The sequence below is a fragment of the Phyllostomus discolor genome, chromosome 1, assembly GCF_004126475.2.
Source record: "Phyllostomus discolor isolate MPI-MPIP mPhyDis1 chromosome 1, mPhyDis1.pri.v3, whole genome shotgun sequence".
Lineage (NCBI taxonomy): Eukaryota > Metazoa > Chordata > Mammalia > Chiroptera > Phyllostomidae > Phyllostomus > Phyllostomus discolor.
This window is the reverse complement of record NC_040903.2, coordinates 66281370-66302139: the sequence shown is the minus strand read 5'-3', so window position 1 is coordinate 66302139 and position 20770 is coordinate 66281370. Positions and strand designations below refer to the sequence as shown.

Sequence of the window (20770 nt, the reverse complement as noted above, 5' to 3'; positions counted from 1 at the left end):
TTGCTTTCAACATTTTCTCTTTACCACTGATATGGAGCAATTTGATTATGATGTACCTTGGTGTAGTTTTCTTAATGCTTAGAATGCATTCAGTATATAGTTTGGAGAAATTTTAGCTATTATTTCTTCAAATATATTTTGTGTCTCCCTTTCTTTAGGGAGATACAGTATATGTATATTAGGCTGCTTGAAGTTCTCTCACAGCTCACAGATGCTCATTTTGTTTCATTAAAAATTTTTTTAAGTTATTTATTTATTTATTTTTAGAGAGGGAAGGGAGGGAGAAAGAGAGAGAGACACACATCAGTGTGCAGTTGCCGGGGACCGTGGCCTGCAACCCAGGCATGTGCCCTGACTGGGAATCGAACCTGTGACACTTTGGTTCGCAGCCTGCCGCTCAATCCACTGAGCTATGCCAGCCAGGGCTAAAATTTTTTTAAGTCTCTGTATTTCCATTGGAATAGTTCCTATGTTTCCAAATTCACTAATTTTTCCTTTTATAATATCTAATCTCCATTAATCCCAACAATTTTTCATTGTTATTTTTGAGTAGTTTTAAATCTTTGGAAGTTCAGATTAGTTCTGTTTTATATTTTTCATATCTCAACTTTTTGAACATATTGAATAAAGTTGTAATAACCATTTTAATAATATTTTCTGCTAAATCTAACATCTGTGTTAGTTCTTGATGATATTTGATTGATTTGTTTTCTCTTCAGTGGTCATATTTTCCTACTTCTTTCTATACCTGGTAATTTTTATTAGATGCCAGATATTGTGAATTTGACCTTGTTGGATGCTGACTAATTTTTTTGCATTTCTTAAACACTCTTTAACTTTGTTATGGAACAGAGTTAAGTTGCTTAGGAACAGTTTAATCCTTTCAAGCCCTGCTTTTCACATTTGTCAGGCAGGCACAGGGGAGTGATCAGTCTGGCAAATTATTCCTCACTACCAAGGCAAGAACCCTCTGAGCATCCTACCTAATGCACCATGAATTATGAGGCTTTGCAGTCAGGCTGGTGTGAACAGGCACTGTGTCTGGCCTTGGGTAAGCACCAATCATTAGTGTTTCTAATTCTTTTTAGTGGTTCTTTCCCTAGCTTCAGATCATTTTTTCTTGCACATGTGGTGGTCAGTACTCAACTGAATACCCAAAGGACATTCTTTTACAAATCTCTGAAGTCCTCTCTCTCTGCACCTCTCTCTTGTCTAGTGGAACTCTACTCATCTTGGTCTCCCCACCTCTTAGCTCTGTCTCTTCCATTTAGGGAATCCACTTGTTTTCCCTGGATTCCCTTCTATGTTCTTTGGCATGGAAACACTCTTAATTCAATAGTCCAGAACACCTGTAAGGCTTATCATGAATCACTGTCCTTGGTTGTCCTATGTTCAGTGTCTTGAAAAGTATTTATTCATATAATTTGCTTGTTTTTTTGTTTATTTCTGGTGGGAAGGCAAATTCATCCCTGTTACTCCATCTTGACTGGGAGCATAAGTTTCTTCATATCCTCTTAAAATACAACTACTTACATAGTTGTAATGAGAGTATGTGTATTATTTGATGGTCAAATAAACATTATAGCTCAGAGAGATAGTTTCCATATTTCTAAATAGTTTTCATAATTGTTATTTAGTAGCTGCAAAATATTCCACAGTGTGCCAAATTTAAGAGCCATTTATACATTAAAGAATGATTTACGTTCCACCTCCTTCCAAAAAAGAGGATTTCAGATGGTTTCCTGACAAAAAGACCTACTAAATAAGAGTGTTACATTATGAATTAAGAGGAAGAAAAAAGATTAAGAAAAACCAAAGAAGTAATAATGTCAGCTATGATAATATCTGTCTAATTGAAAGTAAAATTGGGCTTTGGGTATTCTGGCAGCCAAATGTGCCAACTGCGATTAGTTCCTTGTTTTTATTATCAGAAGGAAAAAAAGAGATGTAGGGGAATGAAGTTATTGAATGCCTACTATATGCAGCTTAACAAAAGATATAATAATATTTTACTTGATTTGCCCTTGTAGCACTTACCCGGGGTCACGGAGCACACGAGAGAATAGGCATCCCAATTTCCACCAGTAAAATGGCACAGCAGGGATTCTGGAGCCAGCGCCATCCAGCACACAGCTACCGCAAAAGAGATACACATTTTCCTTGTACTAAATTCCAACTGACATTTGTTATAGGGAGCAATTTATGCAGGCAAGTGTGAGAGAGCCCATGATCAATAGCATCACAATAGCATGTCTTCACAATAGCATGATAATACACACACATTAAAAGAAGTTTTTAATGACTATTTTGTAGTAGCTTTTGGTGGGTATGACATTGAACTGCTCTTCAACTGAGGAGCTTTGGGGAGGAGCTACATGGAAAGCAATTAGTCACTTTCTTGGGAGGCAAGGTAGCCAAGGATGAAATTTATTTACTCAGAGGAAAGAAGTGCTGTCCCCATGCCTTCCTCCTTCTGTGATCTTGATTGCTCTTGGACAAGGTTTTGAAAAGACCTGGAGAGCTCCTGCCTCACTGGTCTGTTTTTTGGTTTTGGGTGAGGGTGTATATTACACTAATTAACTCCGCTTCCTCACAAACTTCACAATTTTTCACAATTTGATTTCTTTGTTTATAACTCTGCTAAAAACTCCAGGTATCTTTGTGTAGCCAACATTGTCAAAAGAATTCTGGGGTTCTCTCCTCTGTCAGGTGCTACTTTTCCTCATAGACTCTCTATCCAGCACCCCACTCCTGGGCACTGTCCTTGCCTCTTTCTCTTTGTATTTAACATTTTAGCATCTGTATTGGAACCCCATTTAATATTATTAAGCATCTGCTCAATTCTGCTCTCTGAGCTTGATGCTCCATGCTCTAGGAGTATGCGGGGATGGACGGTACTAGTTCTGACATCAGGCTGATCACTCTCTAGCAGGGGGATAATAGAGGAAAGTGAATAACTGTCATTAAAAAAAAACCAGTCACTTAAAGAGGTACAAACAAAACAAATACAAATGCCTAAATGGAAAAATCAGGAAATATTTCACGGAGGATTTTGACATTGAAAGTTATGTAAACATAGACACTTTCATCTGATGCAGTTTATGCACCTTCTAGGTTTACTTGGTTCCCACATGGCCCCTGGGGTTAGCTAGTTGCTTGGTGGGAGCCCATGTCATGTCACTGTCATTTCAATTCTTAGTACAGCTGACCATGGCCATCCCAGCCTTCTCCAGGGTGTGGCCAGGCTTTAGGACAATTTCTATAATACACTCTGAGGAAGAAGCCTCGGCAGCTCCAGTGCCCAAGTCTTATCTGATTGATCTGCAAAGCTGTGGCACTTCCCTTTGTTTCTGGGCTCAGATGTCATGCCCTTCCATTCATGGCTACCTGGAGGAGCTGGTAACAGAACTCTGACGTACAAGGGAGTTCATGCCATATGCAGTCAATTTGACCAACCAGAGTCACTAAAAAACACAGGAGCAGCCTGGTAACTCCCTTTCTCTTCCTCTATTCCTTGACATAGTTCATCCAGAAAGCCCTTCCTTGTGACTAAGCAGCTGTGCTATAACCAGATCACCACCTTGTTCCCATGCTCAGCCCTCCCCTGATGTACCTCATCAGCTCCTTCACTCTGGTTGCCCGGAGATCGCACCTCCCGGTAATGTCTTCACACATGAATCTGCTGCAGCCTCTGTCTAGGGAAACTGGGTGAAGATTCAGGGCAAGGCTTTCCAAGCAGGGTACAGAGACCAGAAGGCAGGTGTGCTGAGGCCTAACATCAGTGGTCAACACATTTCTCAGGCCTTCCTCTCTTCCCTGAGCGTGCCCTGGCCTTTTCCACACCAGGTGCTGCTCCTTCTCACTCCTCTGCGGGGCACACTCTCTCTCCGCCCGCATCCACAAGTTGCAACAGCATCAGTATTGACTTTTCCCTATGTGTTCTATATTTTCTAAGCACATAGTCCATGTAGAATTATAAAACAAAAGTCATAAAAAGTTGTTCTGCTTATTCCTCAATTTCCAGCAGAAAAACTACTATGACCTTGAAGCCAAAAGTAAACTCTCCCTGCTCTATTTGTTTGTAAGTCCCATTAGGGCATTTGTCACATATGGTCTTGTATCACAAATGATTCTTGGGTATCACTGCACCTACCAAATGAAAAGCTTATGAGGGCAGGGAGTATGATTCAGCTTTGTATCTTCTAGAAAGGTTATCATGGACTATTGCACACAGTAGGCACTCAGCAAATATCAGTTGAATACATTTAGAAACCTATCTGCAAGGTTAAGGTAACATGATAGAGGTGTTTCTTAAGGAATAATATTAATCACTATTATTATTAATTAAAAAAATTTTTTTATGAAACCCACCATCAAGTCCAAAATGTTCTGATAGCTCAGGTACAAGGCCACACTCATGTGACTCAGATCTGATATGATTCTTCAGGTACCTGACCGTAGGCAGTGACTCTCAGAGTTTCCTGAGGTCGAGGGCATTAGAACTCAATCACACAACAGGGCCCGCCGTAGGATAAGCAGTGAGAGAGGACTCTTGGAATCCAATTAGTAAACATTTTTGAGCAGTTACTTCGTGCCAAATGCTGTGATGATCAAATAAATACTTTTAAAAGCATAAAGTATATAGGGACAAAACCTATATTTGTCCATAGCAGCATTCCTCTCCCCTCCCATTTCTATTGAGAAAGTTGGTTTCTGTGTCCCTACATTTTACATTGTCTAGTTCATTGTAAGGGATTTTTGGAGTCATTGCAGCAGGTGAGTGAAAAAGGAAGAGGACATAAAAATTATTGCCATAAATATTAGTAATGGCTATGGCTATTTTTAGCTGAATGAGTAGACTCCATAAAAAGATAGAAGCTTGGCGGGGCTCATAAAAAAGATGCTTTAAATTTCTCAAGCCTTTGGCTCTGGGAAGCCTTTCGAGCCACTCATTAAGTAACAAGACTGGGCAGACTTCCTGTTTTTTCTCCACTGACATCTTCCAAGGAAAATGCTGCATGATATGATTTTCAAGGCTGATTTGCCTTTTTGTGTTAAGCAGTGTCCCTTACTACAAATTAGCCTCTCGTGCCTCCCTGAGCTAGAGAGGCTCCTTCAAAATTCCTAACAGGCAGCCTGGTGGAGAGATGGGAGGGAAGGGAAGGGAGGGAGGAAGGGCGGGAGGAAGGGAGGGAGAGAGGTAGAGGGTGTCTGTCTTCTGCGTACATGTGGTGCAGGCAGGGAGATCTGAACGCTAACAGAACAGGCAGTGTAATTACATGTTCCTCGGAAGTGCATTAGCCCGACTGGGAACTAAGCTTGCCAGTCCACTTGGGGAGGAAAAGTAGATTTGGGGATGGTGGAAGGGGTCAGTTTATAACTGACTTCTTACTCAGTTATTACGAGGGCATATGCTGATCTCCAGTGACCGCCTGGTGCTGGTGGTCAGGCTCGGCTCCCTGACTCCCAGATACTTGATTTTGCCAAAGGGACACACCTTTCTGCAGGAAAGAAGACACTGACCAGACTGCAAGCGGTAGGTTGTGACATTCAGCATGTTTATGCAGCAGAATTGCTGAGAGATGCAGAGAAGGGGAGGGGGGGTTGGAGCTGGTTGATTTATCTGCAATAGGGAATGTTTTATTTTAATTGTCAGTTAAAAGAAGAGTTGCTGCTGAGACTAAGGTGCCAGTTAAAAATTCTGTGCTCTAAGCTTTTATATTTGTGTTTGATGTGGTTTCTGTGCTTGTGCAGCTTAGCGAAGCTAGGCAGGGTTCACCTTTAAATAACCTGCTTTCCTCCTCTATTTTTTCTCCCTAGTACCAATTCCCACCCCTTCTTCCCAACATCCCCCTGACCTCCCCCCACCCCATGTGAAAGGTGGCCTGTCTTCATCTTGAGCCTTTTGCACCCTGAGTCTGGATTTGTGGCTGGCTTTCTGCAGGTATTTGTGGATGCTTTGCAGTCACCCAGGGCCCAGGCTGACTGACTGTGCAGAAGTGTTTGTGCATGGGAATCGGAGACCATGGCAGTGCAGCTGGTGCCAGACTCCGCGCTCAGCCTGCTGACGGTGAGTGCTCTGGGGGGAGGTGGGGCCCAGGCAGCGCCCAGCTCCTTAGCCTCTGCTGCATCGCACCCCTGTGTGGTCTGCTGCTGCAGCCATAGCTGCAGACGTTAAAATTGCTCTGCTTTATCCTGCAGGTTCTTTTGAAATGATTTCCTGGGTGAAGAGTATCAGCCATGACGAGGCACTCCCAGGGAAATGAAGCATTAGATTTGCCATTTTAGAAACTTGTTGCTTAATGCTATTTTGAGAGATGTGCTTTGCAAACAGGTGCTAAGAGCCCCTGGAAATAGTTTCCCATCAACGCTTCTCCCTGGCTCTCAGCATCCTTTTCCCCAATGCCTTTTGCTTCTAAATTGAGATAATTATGTTTGTTTGGTGGTTTTTTAAAATATCTTCTCATGGCAACTGTGGAATTTTTTGCCCACAGGGCAATTGAATAGGACCTTCTTTCGAGGTGCCTACATATCTGCTCAGATTTCTTTATAGAAGCAGCTGAGGCGGTTTGTTGTGACCTTTTGTGGCACTGGAGCTTGAGGAAGCTCATCTCCAAGGGAGACACTGTCAGGCCTTGTCCAGGCATTTGTCCGTGTGTGACCACCAACCTACTTTAGGTTGCTTTATGGGTTCCATTATGCTAAGAAGGCCATTGCGCTTAGCATATTTAAGCAAACAAGGACAGTGGCATCACCTTTTAAAAATCTGAATGACATGTTGCTTGACACTAGGTTCAGAGTTTGCTTTTGCTGTCCTGTTGCTCCTCCATCATCCTCAGGGCAGTCCACACACCATGGTGATGCTGACAGGAGTAGCCCTGGTGAGCCCGCCGTGGGGGTGTTTCTAACAGTTACACGGGAGATTGTATGAACAAAGCATGAGTGCTTCTGCTGTGTGTGTTGATCTCTGTTTTCTGACTGAGAAGGGGAAATGCAGCTTTGCACATCTGCATGAGTTTCCTCAGGCCACATGGAGGAGAAGTGATGGGGGCCCTGCCTCCAGAGTGGCCAGCCCGGGCAAGTTAAGAGACACAGACATCTGGGTTCTTTGTGACCCCAGATGTCATTTAGGCCACAGAGACATTTGAAGTGCCTGAAATCTCACGGGCCTCTGCTGACTTCCGACTTCACTGGGGGAGGAGTGGAAAAAAATGAAAGTTGTTTTCTGGAAAAATTACCCTTTCTTCATCTTTCTTCCATCATTAATTCTATTGTCCGATGGTATTTTATCCTTGTTGTCTACCTGTGGTCACATAAGTGGATGCAAAGGCTCTGACGTATCTGTGCATGCGGCCAGTGCTGAGTGGCAGTGTCCACGACGACCAAAAGGCCTCTGGGAGACTGGGGGTCTGGGTTATATGTAAAAATATAGAAGTGCATATGCTCACATGCAGGCATGTTCATGCATATTATCTAATATTATTAAATGGAAGTATCACTAAATCCTGCATATGTTGATATAGATAAGAAATGTGTTCGTGAAAAATAGCTCCTGGGAGAGCGGGGGCCTGCTGCCTCCAGATTCCTGCTCTGAATTCTCTCTGTGCTTCCGAGCAAGCAGATAAGTGTCTGTTTTACTTGGGCCCTAAGGATAACGCCTCAGCACCCAAGAAGAAGCACCTGGTCCAGCTGCTCTTGCCACACACACGTACCCATGCCCTCCCATTCTTGGGCCTCTCAAATATTACAGTTGTTGTTCTGGAGGTCTATCCTCTGTTGCCAGCAGCCTCTGCCTTTTCCGATCTACCCCCTGTGCTCACCTCCTGTCTGGATTAAAGAATTGTGTGCAGGTATCTCCCAGAAGTTGGGGAAAGGCCTCTTGACACAGTGATGGGTCATTAGATTGGAGAAACCTGGAGTGCCGTATATAATTGGAGTCAATACTTGTTTTCTCATTCATGACTGGTGTAGAGGGATTTCCCCCTGTAGACAGCACTGCTTTTTCATTTTTAAGGGTAAACCCTACAGTAATTGCTTCCCTGACCTACTGAATGATGAGTCTCAAAACTTACAGGCAAGTTGAGGAGGAAAGAAAGAAGAAACACAGGCCATTTAGCAAAGCTGCTTAGGCTGTGAGTTCAGGAAGGAAGCTGTAAATATTATTATTTATTAGCTAATCAATCAGCCAATTGGATCTCAGCACTTACGGAGCACTGGCTGACTGAGAAAAGTAGCATGGTGTAGGAGCAAGAGCAGGAGGAGCTCAATAAACACCCTGTCTGGGGGCAGGCCGATGTCAAGTGGCCTGACTGCAATTTTTATCCCGTGCCATAGAGTCACTGGGCTATGGGGAACCAAGGAAGAGCATTGGGCCTTGCCCCTTGCTTTGAAATAAAGAGGCAGCTGAAGTAATATTCAGTGTAGACTCCAATAAATCAAGGCAGAGTGTGTTTGTTTGGTATGGAAAGGACCACAGGGTCTGGAAGTGGAGACCCTGTGTTCTATTCCCAACTTTGATGCTCACTGTGTGATCCTGGGCATGTCACTTGCTTTCTTTGCACCTTAATTATGTTCTTTGCTAATTGAGGTGGTGTTCTCATCACTAAGGTCCCTTTCAGCTCTGTTAAACACCATTTAAGACCTCTAAGAATGGTGTCTTGAACAAAGCTCCTTGGTAGGCAACTCTGATGCTTTATTCAGCATTGTGTCTTTTCTGAACCCTAGCACATAAACAGCGTTGCTTTTAGGTGGTGGGACTTGTTCCCACCCACATGGCTTTAATGCCGGGACAAGTATGTCTCAGATTATTTGTTGGTATGGGTGATCATCAAGAGTTCCTTCACACCTGCTTCAGGTGTGGGATCCTGATTTATTTTGTTGAACAAGACCAGGTGACATTTGAGAAGTACCTAAGATGCTTTTCCAAGCTGATACAGGGTTTGGGCATCTAAGAGTCCTGGGTTGTAAATATGCGCTGACTTTCTTGAGGTGGGAGGATTTCACTGACACTATGAGGCAAGCAAGGCGGAGCCTCTCAAATGAGGGAGGGTGGAGTCGGAGAGAGGGCAGGTGCTGGCAATCGGGACAGCTTCACAGATGCGTGCAGAAATCTTGGGAAGTGAGAAAGATGCTCCTGTGTTCACCACACTGATGGGGGCCTTCAGCCTGATGCGACTGTAGAGCAGGAAGCTGCTGGTTATTTGTTATTTACTGAAGCCACGTGACTTTGAGAACCACTGCAAGGGCTGGAACATACTAGAGCCAAGGAGTTCTGGACCATTTCTTTAATTACAGGATAAAGATGCATAACCAAAGGGTCATAAAGGTAGTATTATGATATTTTGGCTCTTAGGCTCTGAATGTTCAGACAGCTGGATTAGATAGATTTTAATGTAAGTTAACTGGCTAAGTAATAATGCAAATTATGGTTTTCTGAAAGTGCCTTTACATATATTATCTCACTTAATCCCTTTAAGTATCACAGTTTTAAGACAAAATAACATTAATAATGAGAACTTGAGAACCTGTCAATGGTCACACAAATGAAGTTGATGGCTCAAAGTCTTAAGATTGAGGTCTTCAGACTTTAAGCCAGTGGTTTCTTTGATAGCACATCAAAGCTAGTGAACTTGACTTACCAGGATCTTCTAACACTGCATCAGACCCTCAAAGGGGCCTCACCTCTGAGCCATTCGCATTTTGCACATTTCTAGGCAGATATCTTGACTTCCTGTTTATCATTGTTCTTTTCCACATTGGAATATAAAATCAAAAAGGGATACCACAAGTTTGGCTCAAGAGCTCTGGTTTGACTCTAGGAAGAAGAAATATATTTATATCCATTAAAGACTTGCCATTTTTCAAGGTCCTATTCTCTTGGACTGTGTTTCTAAGAAATTTCTAAGAGTCATGTTTTACACTAGGAAATTAAATATGTAAGACCTTAATTCATAACAGAGAAATTAGTGGGTAATTATTTTTACTGAGCAAAGGGTGTGAATTAGATTATCCTAAAGGTTTTTTGCATTCTAAGAATTTGATCTTCCTCGCTCTCTCTCTCACCGCCAGCCCCCCCCCCCCCCAAACACACACCCCAGTCGTTGCTTACTACTGCTAAAATTTTCCCTGGCTGCCTTATCCACTCCCATCAGTCCCACACTTCCCTGGCTGTGAAACTTAATGTTGTAAAAGTATGTGGAAATGTAATATATTCATTCAAAAATGCTTAAGGTAAGAATGCTTAGAAGTTTGTGTGTTTCCAGGAAATGTGTTCCTTTTCTGCCTGACCATACTTTCCAATAAAATTTTAGTAGTACATTAAAAATTGCCAACTCCTTAAACCACATAAGAGCCCATTTCCCGCACTGGTCAATGATGTTTGAATCCTGCCTGATGAAAGATTTGCCTTGGTACAACTTTGATCATCCAGTTCAAGTGTTTATATGTGGTAGAAGAAAGTTCAGCAAAGCCAGAGATTGAAGTTGATGTGGTTAAGTCTTTAGGATTAATGGTAAAAGTTAATTTTGTCATAAACCTTTAGCTAATATTATCAACAGAGGAGGTGTATTTAAGGGATTTTTCTTAAAAAAAAATTTTATTTATTTATTTTTAGACACAGGGGAAGGGAGGAAGAGAGAGAGGGAGAGAAACATCAGTGTGTGGTTTGGTTGCCTCTCTCGCGTACCCTCTACTGGGGACCTGGCCTGCAACCCAGACATGTGCCCTGACTGGGAATCGAACTGGCAGCTCTTTGGTTTGTAGGCCAGCATTCAATCCACTGAGCCACACCAGCCAGGGTAGGATTTTTCCTTTTCATCAATACTTTCAATTTAAGTCCCTGAAGTAAAAAAAATGTAATATTTGGTTAAAATGTGGGGGGAAATCCTTTTGAGTAGACCTGCTTTTTGGTCTATTTTGAATAGACTCCAATTGATAACATGCTGTCCTATAGTCTAATCTCTTTCATTTCATTTTGTTTTATATAGATTCTTTTTCCCTCAGCCATTTTCCTCATTTGGACATTTTTATTTTTTTAAATTATACGAAAAACAATGATTGGTGACTTTTTAAAAGATTTTATTTATTTAAAGAGAGGGGAAGGTGTGGAGAGAGGGAGAGAAATGGTGACATGAGAGAGAAACATTGATTGGTTGCCTCTGGCACACACCCCCACCAGGGACCAGGCCCACAACCCATGCATGTGTCCTGACCAGGATTCAAACTGGTGACATTTTGCTTTGCGGGATGATGCCCAACCAATTGAGCCATGCTGGCCAGGGCTGAACGTTTTTATTTTTAATTAACACAAAAATTATTTGCTAAGTATTTACTCTGCTCTAGAAAAATACAGTCCTGTTGCTGGCTTTAGTGCACTGACAATCTAATTGGAGAGACCAGATAGAGACACGTAGAGATTGTAATAACAAGGAATTCTCAGGAAAATGTCAGAGAATCATGTAGGAACTTTAATAAGACAATGTGTAACCTATCACCACGTGAGCTCTGGGTTCTCTGAGTTCAAGAGCCCTGGGGTGCACTGCTTATCAGCATGGGAGAACTAGTTCTTTGTGTTTAAAGTAGTGTGCTGAGGGGTGGAAGAGTTGAGAGAGCAGATTTGAGGTGCAGAGAGTGAGTGGGTTACAACAGAGTCTGGATTGTGTTTGGGAGATAGAAGGTCAACTGGTTTAGATGGAGTTTCTACAGGTGACAAAGGGCTAAATGGTCAAAAAATTAGGTTGGAAGTGATACCAAAGTCCTAGTTCTGTCACTATAACCTGGTTTTCTCTACATTTGACTTCTGACAGGTCTCTATTCTGAAAATCTGATAAGATTGTGGATTTTCTCTGGATCCCAGTTGGCAAAAGGCATAAAATAGAATTGAATTCTGTCTTGAGGAATCTTACTCTTGAGTTGATAAAAAAATAATCCTACTATTTTTCCGAGTGCTTTTGCAGCTGCTGTCTCACAGATGTTGTCTATGGGCCAAGGAGACAGCTACTCCATCTTTCTTTGACATGGCGAAACTGAGGCCCAGAGATGTCAAATGGCTTGCCCGAGATGACTCGGCTAATTGACGAGGAGACTGAGATACTGCCCAGGTTTCCATGATGGTTAATGCATAAATGTGAAAGTGTGATTTTGAAGACCTGTATGGAAATGTGGAGAATGATAACTCAGTGGGAATGCAGGGCATGGCCTTCTCTAGCCCTGTACCCAGAGCAGGCCGTGGGGCCCGGGACAGGGGCCCTGGGTGTTCAGGTCTGTGAGTGTGACTGGTTCTTATCATTTATTTTTCTGGTGAATTTAAAATAGGATAGTTATCAAAAAGTCTCTGGAGGATGTCATGTTATGATGTCATAAAGTTCAGTAGCTAAAATCCTTCTTAAACTCAATTATCTTCCTTTAAGGTGTACTTTCCTAATGGGCATAGCTGAAATCTTGATGTTAATAACTTTTGTGGTTAGTGTTTAATGTACATATTTGTCTTTCTCAGAAGGTGAAGTTTGAAATCTAGATACTCAAGTTCTTGTGGATTTTTTTTTTTTTGCTAAATGTATTTTTATTTAAATTTTTTTTTGTCTAATCTCTTTCTCTGGTTGTAAGTGACAGAGACCTCCTCAAACTAACATTAGCAAAGGGGGAAGTGTGTTAGCTGATGCGACCAGGAAGTCCAAGAACTGCAATACCTTCAGGAAAAGCTGGAACAAGGACTTTGGGTGACAAAGTCAGGACCCTGTTTCTCTGCTTCTCCCCATGTCTTGAGTCCACTTTGCTCTGTGCTTATTTTTGGCCCTGGAAGATTCTTCCCCCAGCAGCTCTGGGACTACTTGTCCTTAGAGTTAGTGAATGCAGACAAATGAACAGGACTTTCCTTACAAGGTCATCTCTTACCATCTATTTGGCCCTGTTGGATAATAGGCTCATCCTAGGCCAGTCGCTGGGTCCAAGGATGGGTTGCCTGGTCAAGCAGACCGGTTTCTCTGTCCAGACCTGTGGGGAGGACGGAGGTGGGTCAATTGGCTGATAACTCTACCTGAGTCATACAGAAAAGGAAGGGCAGGTTCCAAAAGGAAAAGAACTCTTTTACCAAAAGAGGGGAAGGCACATAGCAAGGGAAGAACAATAGAAATCTATTACAATGGTCTTTGCATTTTGTTCATGTACCATTATAGGGCTTTTATAATACTAGTTGGGGAAAGCATCTGTGAACCCTAATTCATGGGTTTAGTTTTCCTTAAAATAAATAGAAATGGAAAAACTTCATTATCTAAATCATTTATGCTAGGTTGAACAAGTCTCATCATCTACAAAGTGAGATAATATTTAATAGCTACCACATAAGGTGCAGCATAGTTTATAAAAAGATTTGGCATAATTTAATGAGATGTATATGTAAATTACTTAGCACTGTTCCTGGACTAAAGTAAACACAGTACGTATTAGCAATCACTTGTTTTATCTTAAAATAATATGAAAAAACCATCTGCCCGAACTCTTCTCATTGGGCCCCTGAATGGGCCAGTCTAAAAGAAAAAGCTGTTCTCTTTTTCTCCATCCCTGTCTCTGGACAATCAGTGACCACCTTTGGACAACCAGGCAACGGTTTTAGAAAAACAGATGCTCATAAGGTCAGGCAAACATTTAAATTTTTATCCCTGTCTGGAATAACTAACAAAATTTTCTTATCCTTCAAAGGGAGATGACTAAAATATGAGCTGCAATATGTTCTCTTATGCAAAATGCATGCCATCCAGTTCTGCCACATGACTGGGTGGCTATTTGTGCACCTCTGCTAAAAATTAATTGTATGCTGCTTTACGAAGTTTAGTAGTTGTTTGGAGAGCATATGTTACTGGTGCAGTAGCAGCTTCTCATTGAATTCTATGTCAAAATATGAAGCCTACTGGAACATATGGTATTTAACCTGGTCATAATCAAAGGTCCTGGAAACATGCTTGACTAAGACCATGTGGTGCATACCGAATGAGGAGACAAAATTCCAGTGTCAAAGTAACACTGGTCTGTGACTCATGTTGCATAGCAACGAGTGCCGTTTATGACCCTAGACACTGAAATCTTAGTCTCTCAGTCTAGACCTGGAGAAGCAATTTCCTGAGCACAAGATCCAGTTCCCTTCCCAAGCAAAGTCATGCATGGCTGTGGTTTCAACTCTCGTTTTTATACTAATGGCTCTCTGATTGTATCTATGGCTCAGGCCTTGTCCCTACGGTCCTGATGACGACCAATGCAAATGTTTTCAAATTTATCCTCTGGCCTGTCCCAGAGGTACCTCAAACCCAGTTCACCCTACAGAGGATTTACGACCTTCTCATTCTACACGTCTTACTTTCATTTGTAGTAGCATCAATTTCCCTGTCATCCCAGGATTCACCTTTGACTCCTTCCTCTCCCTCATCCACCTTGTCCAATTATCACCAGGTCTCATTGTTTCTGCTCCCTCCTTTCCTTTCTAACCTGGGTCCTCTTCCCTGATCCTCTTTGTCACCTCTCTTACATTTTCTTAATGCATTAATATGCTGATAAGCACTCAGGTGTTGCCATGTCTTGACTATTGTGAATAATGCTGCAATGAACATAAGGGTGCAGATATCACTATGAAATCCTGTTTTCATCTCCTTTGAATCTATAGCCAGAAATGGGACTAGGGTGCATTTATTTTTGTTGGGAGAGGGCAGAGAGAGTGTCTTCCCAGCAAAGGGAAAAAAGCAGTGGAGGAAATTCTGGAAGAAATGATTATGAATGGCCAAGGATGGGAAGGGGACAGGGCAGAAGTGGGGCGTGAAGAAAAAATTATTAGGGAGTGTGTAAGACTGAATGAAGAAGACTTGCCTTGTGGAGAAGGAGGAAAGCTGGTGAAGCAAATTGGAAGCAGATAAGAGCAGATGTTGCAGATGGTCCCTGCAAGGACCTGGATTGGATTGGACCACAGGCCCTTTGGAGCCTCTCTGTGTTCTTAGAAGGGGGACTGACTTAATGGGTGTGGGGGCTGGGAAGTTTAATCCTGTGGTAGTACCCAGGGGGCGCTGGAGAGGCAGGAAGGAGGATAACAGTTTAGAGATAACTGCTGTTTTCATTTCATGTAGGGATTCAGGTGGGAGGTGAAGAGGCAGCGTGGTGATGGCTGTAAGAAAAGAGGGAAGTGGACAAATTCAAGGACCGTTCTGAAGGCAGAATGATCAGGACCATATGATGACAGGGGGCTGTGCACAGGGAGGAGTGAGCCAGGACTGCAGGTGGGGTGTTGGACACGGAGCTGCAGAGAGTGGTGACAGAGGAACAACTTTGGGATGGGAAGTAGAAGTTGGGGAATAGGCAGTGATTAACTTAGGAGCACTGCGTGGAAGGTGCTGAGGTAATGATGGAGTTTCCCAGCAGGGATGGCTGACGGGCAGTTGGCAGAGACAGTGGTCATGTTAGGTCAGTGATTAAATTTGGAGGGGCAGGTCTGGGAGTGAGACTTGAAGCACAGGGATCCCGAAGAAAGATCACAGAGAGAAAATAACAGATGGTCAAGCCCGTAAAAGGGGTACGCTTACAGCCACAATTACAAAGAGTTCATACTACCTTGTGATACAAGGCTACATTTGTAGCAGATCAATGTTACCTTGACTTTGGCCTTAATTATTTTCATGATAAAAGTACCATGTGGCCTCATTGAAGCAGCTTCAGAGGCTTTTGCTAGATGCAAGCTAAGTGCAGTTCAATTAGATGACTGCACTTCCTCACAGATTTCTCTGGGCACAGCTGGGCTAGGAGTGTACATACGCAAAACTGTGACTAAAATTTATAAGGCAGCTGGATGGTTCTTGTGTGTGTGTGTGTGTTTCAGTTACTATTGCTGCATAACAACTACCCCCACATTTTATGACTTAAAACAACAATTTTAATATGCTCACCAGTTCTGGGGGGTCAGGAGGTCTAAAAGGTGACAGTGGGACTGGCTTGTCTTTGCTCTGTAGTGTCTGGGGCCTGACCTAAGGAGAGCCAAAGTGAGGGCTATGCAGCCGCTGGAGTTTGGAATCTCCGGAAGGTGTCTCCACTCATGTGTCTGGCCATGGGTGCTGCTGTCAGCCAGACCGCAGCCGGGTCTGTGGGACACGGCACTTTTTTAGGGCCTCTCCACACGTCCTGGGCTCCCTCACAACGTGGCTCTTTCAAGGTAGTTGGACAGCTTTCATGGTGGCTCAGGATCCGAGAGTGAGCATCTGAGCTAACAAGGCAAAGCTGTGTGACCTTTCATGACCTAGTTTCACAGGTCATGCAGACGAGCCTCTACCGTATTTTCCTGGTGGCAAATAAGTCATTAAAGTTTAGATGTAAAGGGAAAGGACGTAAACCCACCTCTTGATGAACACGTGTCAACATATTTTCCAATATGTTTAAAACCACCGCAGTGTGTATTTATTCTATGTAAGTTAATTTCTTGGTCTTTGAGGGGTTTTTTACTTTGTGAATTTGTTACAACATGTCCATGGAACTTTGCTCAGCAGAAGCAATCTGTAAATATTGATTGATCGAATGATTGATATTGGAAGAAGCCAATTTTTTTTTTTTGCCTATTAGCAAAAGTTGCCTCTGAGTTTACAGATTACCATCCAAACTCTAAACATCCGGGGAGTCACATGTGCTCATTGCTTCCATGGTGTACATTCAAAGAGCACCCAGGGAGTGTGCGGATCATGACGAGTGTCCTGATCTGCCTTCCCTGTGACCTCTAAGGTGCTCAGGTTCAGTGCCCACCGGTCACTGGGAGCTAATAAAGCGACAGTGTTGTTTCCATTACATGCTTGTTATTTGGACTAATAACTTGTTTTGTGTCTTATTGCCCATGTGTCAAGGTAAAAGAAGGGGCATAGCTTGGTATTAGGACTGAAATGCTTTTTTTCCTCCTGAGGAGTGTGAGTGTAATTGAGCTGTAATGAACATGGCTGAGGTCATTTCCCCGGGGATTAATGAGAGGGAGAATGTGTTCATGGCCTGAGGCTTAGTCTCCGTCATTAACCCAGTTGGTCATTAGTATTGCCTGGGAATGCTTTATGTCAGGCCATTACAACTAGTGCCTTATGCTGCTACAATTGGGAACATGAACATTACCTGTATCAACACTTTATTTCCTCTCCGTTCCCCACAGTTACTGAGTGAGGCGCCTTTTTAATTCATGCTCCAAAGGCATGAAGCACCAAGGGCAGGACAAATTTGGAGCTTCCCTTCCCTCCTCTCCCTTTGGTAAGCACGAAGGATATGGGGATATATGTCTAAACACCATGTGATCCCTGTTCTCATGAGGTTTAGAGTTTAGTTAGAAAGTCCAATAAACAAACAATTTAACACAGTGAGAGAAATGTTATAACAAAGAAATCATCCAAGTTCCTTAGTGCACAGGAGCCCAGAGTGGGAAGCTCCATAGGGTGCTGATGTTTCAGGTGAATTGTGAAGGACTAGGGGTGGGACAGGTGGATGACTGTGGGGGAGTCCAGGTATAGGGAAGGGCATATGAGAGAGCAAATGCAAATGAGAGAGCTGTGTGTTCCAGCGACTATGTGATTTTTGGTATGGAGAGGGCAAAAGGGAATGGAAGCGAGGAGGCCAAAACCCTGGTTAGGGGCAGACAAAAAATGTCTTCTGAATAAATGGTAAGAAGTTTGAACTTTATCTTGAGTTCTAATAACAGTCAGGAATGATTTTAAGCAGGGACGACACAATCAGACTTGAGTTGCAGAAATACCACTCTAGAAGTAGCATGGAGGGTGGCCTGAAAGAAGGGATGACCTGAGGGGACGGACTCCAGATTGGAAGATGTGGACGTCATCCAGGCAAGCCATAATGTGGGCTGGAACCAACGCCAAGCTGGGGAAGTGGAGAAAAGAGCTGAGATTTGTGAGCTATTGAAGGGGGAGATGAAGCTGGGTAGTTAGTAATGACTCTCATTAATAAGTAAAATAAATGGCTGCTCAAACTGGCTTAAAAATAGAGAAATTCTTTAGTCCATATATCAAGTCCGGAAGTGCAGCTGTTTCCAGGCTCTGGCTCTGGTTCCACCCCCACCTCCACCCCCTGAGTCTCTTGGCGCGGCTGTGGTTTTGGGGCTTTGTCTTCAAGGGGGGCTTCCATTACTTGGCAGCCAGCAGCAACTGCTCAATATGCTTCCTTGATTAAGCCTGGTGGGGAGAGAAGAAATGTTCATCCTCAAAATAGGAACAATAAGTTCTTCCTTTCTTGTTGGGAGGGCCAACTCAGGGCAAATGTGCCCTTTCCAGAGAAACGTCAAGGAAGCCTGGGGTGCAGAACTGGGCACTAGCCAAGAGGCCTGGAGTCACCATGCTTGCCTTGATATATCAGTATTTACTACTCAAGCTTGGGACGGGGTCAATTCCTACTGCCTTCCATAAAGGGGAAGGAAGAAGGTGGGTATGGTTGTTGCATAAACGACCAACAGCATCTACAACTGGAGCACAGAAAAGGGTACTCAATTCATGCAGGAGAATTAGAGGCAGAGGGAATTCACCAGGTGGAGCATAAGTTTCTTAAGGCAGGTACTATGTCTCATTCACTGGTCATTCTTTATCTCTTAGCTCAGTGTCTGGCACATAGCAAGTGCTCAGCAAATAGTTGTTGAATGAGTAGCGGCATCTAGGAAGAGGTAGTATCTGAGCTTGAAGGCGCAACCCAGGTGATGATGTAGAGGAAGAGTTTTAGGCAGAGTTAAATGAATTGGCAAAAGTAAAGAACCATACAGTTGCATGATACATTTCAGAAAAGCCAAAAAGGTTTGAATCGCTAGGACAAACATCCAAGTCAGGGAGAGGCGGAGGCTGAGACTGGAGAAGTAAGGAAGGACTGTACTCTGCTGCAGAGCTTGGGCCACGTTCTGTGGACAAGGAAAAGGTATTGGAACAGTTTAGGCACGAGAATGAAATAATCTGTATTTGCGGAGATCACTCTACCAACAATGTGTAGATAACTGCTATAGGAATGCAAGTAACACATGGCAAGATGAAATGAGCCGTTGAGAAGATCTCGATTGAAAGGTGAGCCAGAAAGAGGAGTCAAGGATGACCTCAGATCTTTAGGCTGGGTGAGCAAGCACGTGGAGGTCAAAGGGAAGAGTTGGTTTAAAAGGACTAATGATACCTTCATTTTGGATAGATGTATTTGAGGGGCTTGTGAGACACTCTGGTAGAGGTGTTTAGTCATCATTAGATGTATGCATGTGAAGTTGGGTAAAATTTATGGACTGGACATACTGATTCAGAGTCATCAGTATCCAGGTGATGGTTAGAACAACACGGGAGAGTGAAAACACCTGGGGAGTGCAGACTGGGTGAAGGTCTAAGCCTGGGTGAGGAATGGGAGGGGCAGGGAGTGGAAGGAAAGCCAATAAAAGGGGCAAAGGAAGTAAGTGAGAGACATTGAGAGAGGTCCTGGAAGATAACCTTGGATAACAAGAGAGTAGAGAATTTCAAGAAATACAAGAGTAATGATCAACATCATCAAGTACATCAGAGAGATTAAGGGAAATAAAAACTGAAAACTGCTAACTGGATTCGCCAATCAGGATAGCAGTGGTAACCTCAGTGTGAGAAGCTTCCTGAATGTGATAAAATCAAAGCTAGGCTGCAGGTGAATGAAGAGGCAATAGGAGGCGAACAAGGAAACACAGAGTGGTGAATGTAGGAGATGGGGAGAAGAGACACTGGATGGGAGCCTAAGGAGTGGAAGGAAGCAAGACAGGGATTTCAGAGATGAGGAAATTGGGAGGATTGCTACAGATTCAAAGACAGAGGCTCACAGAGATTGAAAGGTGAAAAATACAAGGGGTTTGGGGAGAATGTTAGCAGTGCTTTTCCTCATGGTTCCAGGATGGCTGCTACAGCTCCAAGCATCATGTCCCTTTCTCCTGTGTCCAAAAGCAAAAAGAAGAAGGACAGTAAAGAGAGCTCTCCTTGTTTCTCTTATTTCTGTCAAGGAGGAAAATCTTTCCAAGAAGGTACCCAGAGTAGTTTCCCTTATTTTTCATTGGCCAGAACAGAGTCACTTATGTGACTTATTAAAGATTGGTTTACTCAGTCTCCTCCCACACCCCCTCCCTAGATTGCTCTCTTACACTATAGAGGTTGGGATCTAAAAAATGCACACCTGCCTCCCACTCTCATTCCTTAATCCTTTAGGTTCTTGTGTACCTTTCACAAAATTCTCTACTAAAAAGCAACATATCCCCTTGTCATTCTCTACAGTACTACTTCATTCTTTGTGAAGGCTGGGTAATATCATATTGTATGAGAATGCCTCATAATTTATTTAATTAACCATTCTTGATGGACATTAGGGTATTTTCAATGTTTTGTAATTATGAACAATCCTGCAGTGAATATCTGTGTGTATCCATCTTTGTGCAGATGGCTTAAGTATACAGTAGGATAAATTTCTAAATGGAGAATGCTGAATCGAGGGGATATCATTTCAAATTTTCATAGATATTGTCATACTGTCTTCAAAAAGGCATGATGCCAATTTGTTTTTAAAAATTCTACTTTCGAAGCTCTAGGAATATAAGAAACAATTCTTATCTGCTGGTAGGGAATATAGGGACTAAAGGAAAGTGGGCTATTCTCCAAAGGGTATTTAGAATTTTACTGTATAAACAATTACAGCATTAAATGTCTGCAAAATTCAAGTGGCAAATGAGCAGTGAATATCAATTACGCAGCTGCTGCATCTCAAAGGCAGATGGCCTTTTAATTTTATGTCC

At 42.8% G+C, this 20770-nt stretch overlaps 1 protein-coding gene across 1 annotated transcript in view; it reads left to right on the top strand.

Moving 5' to 3' along the window:
• The first annotated feature begins 5292 nt into the window (after window positions 1-5292).
• FRMD4A (FERM domain containing 4A) overlaps window positions 5293-20770 on the top strand; it is a 584868-nt gene continuing 569390 nt past the window's right edge. Inside the window, exons 1-2 of the mRNA XM_036023926.1 lie at window positions 5293-5536; window positions 5945-6070. Coding sequence (XP_035879819.1) covers window positions 6026-6070 — 45 coding nt within the window. The 5' untranslated portion in view covers window positions 5293-5536; window positions 5945-6025. The remainder of the gene's footprint in view (window positions 5537-5944; window positions 6071-20770) is intronic.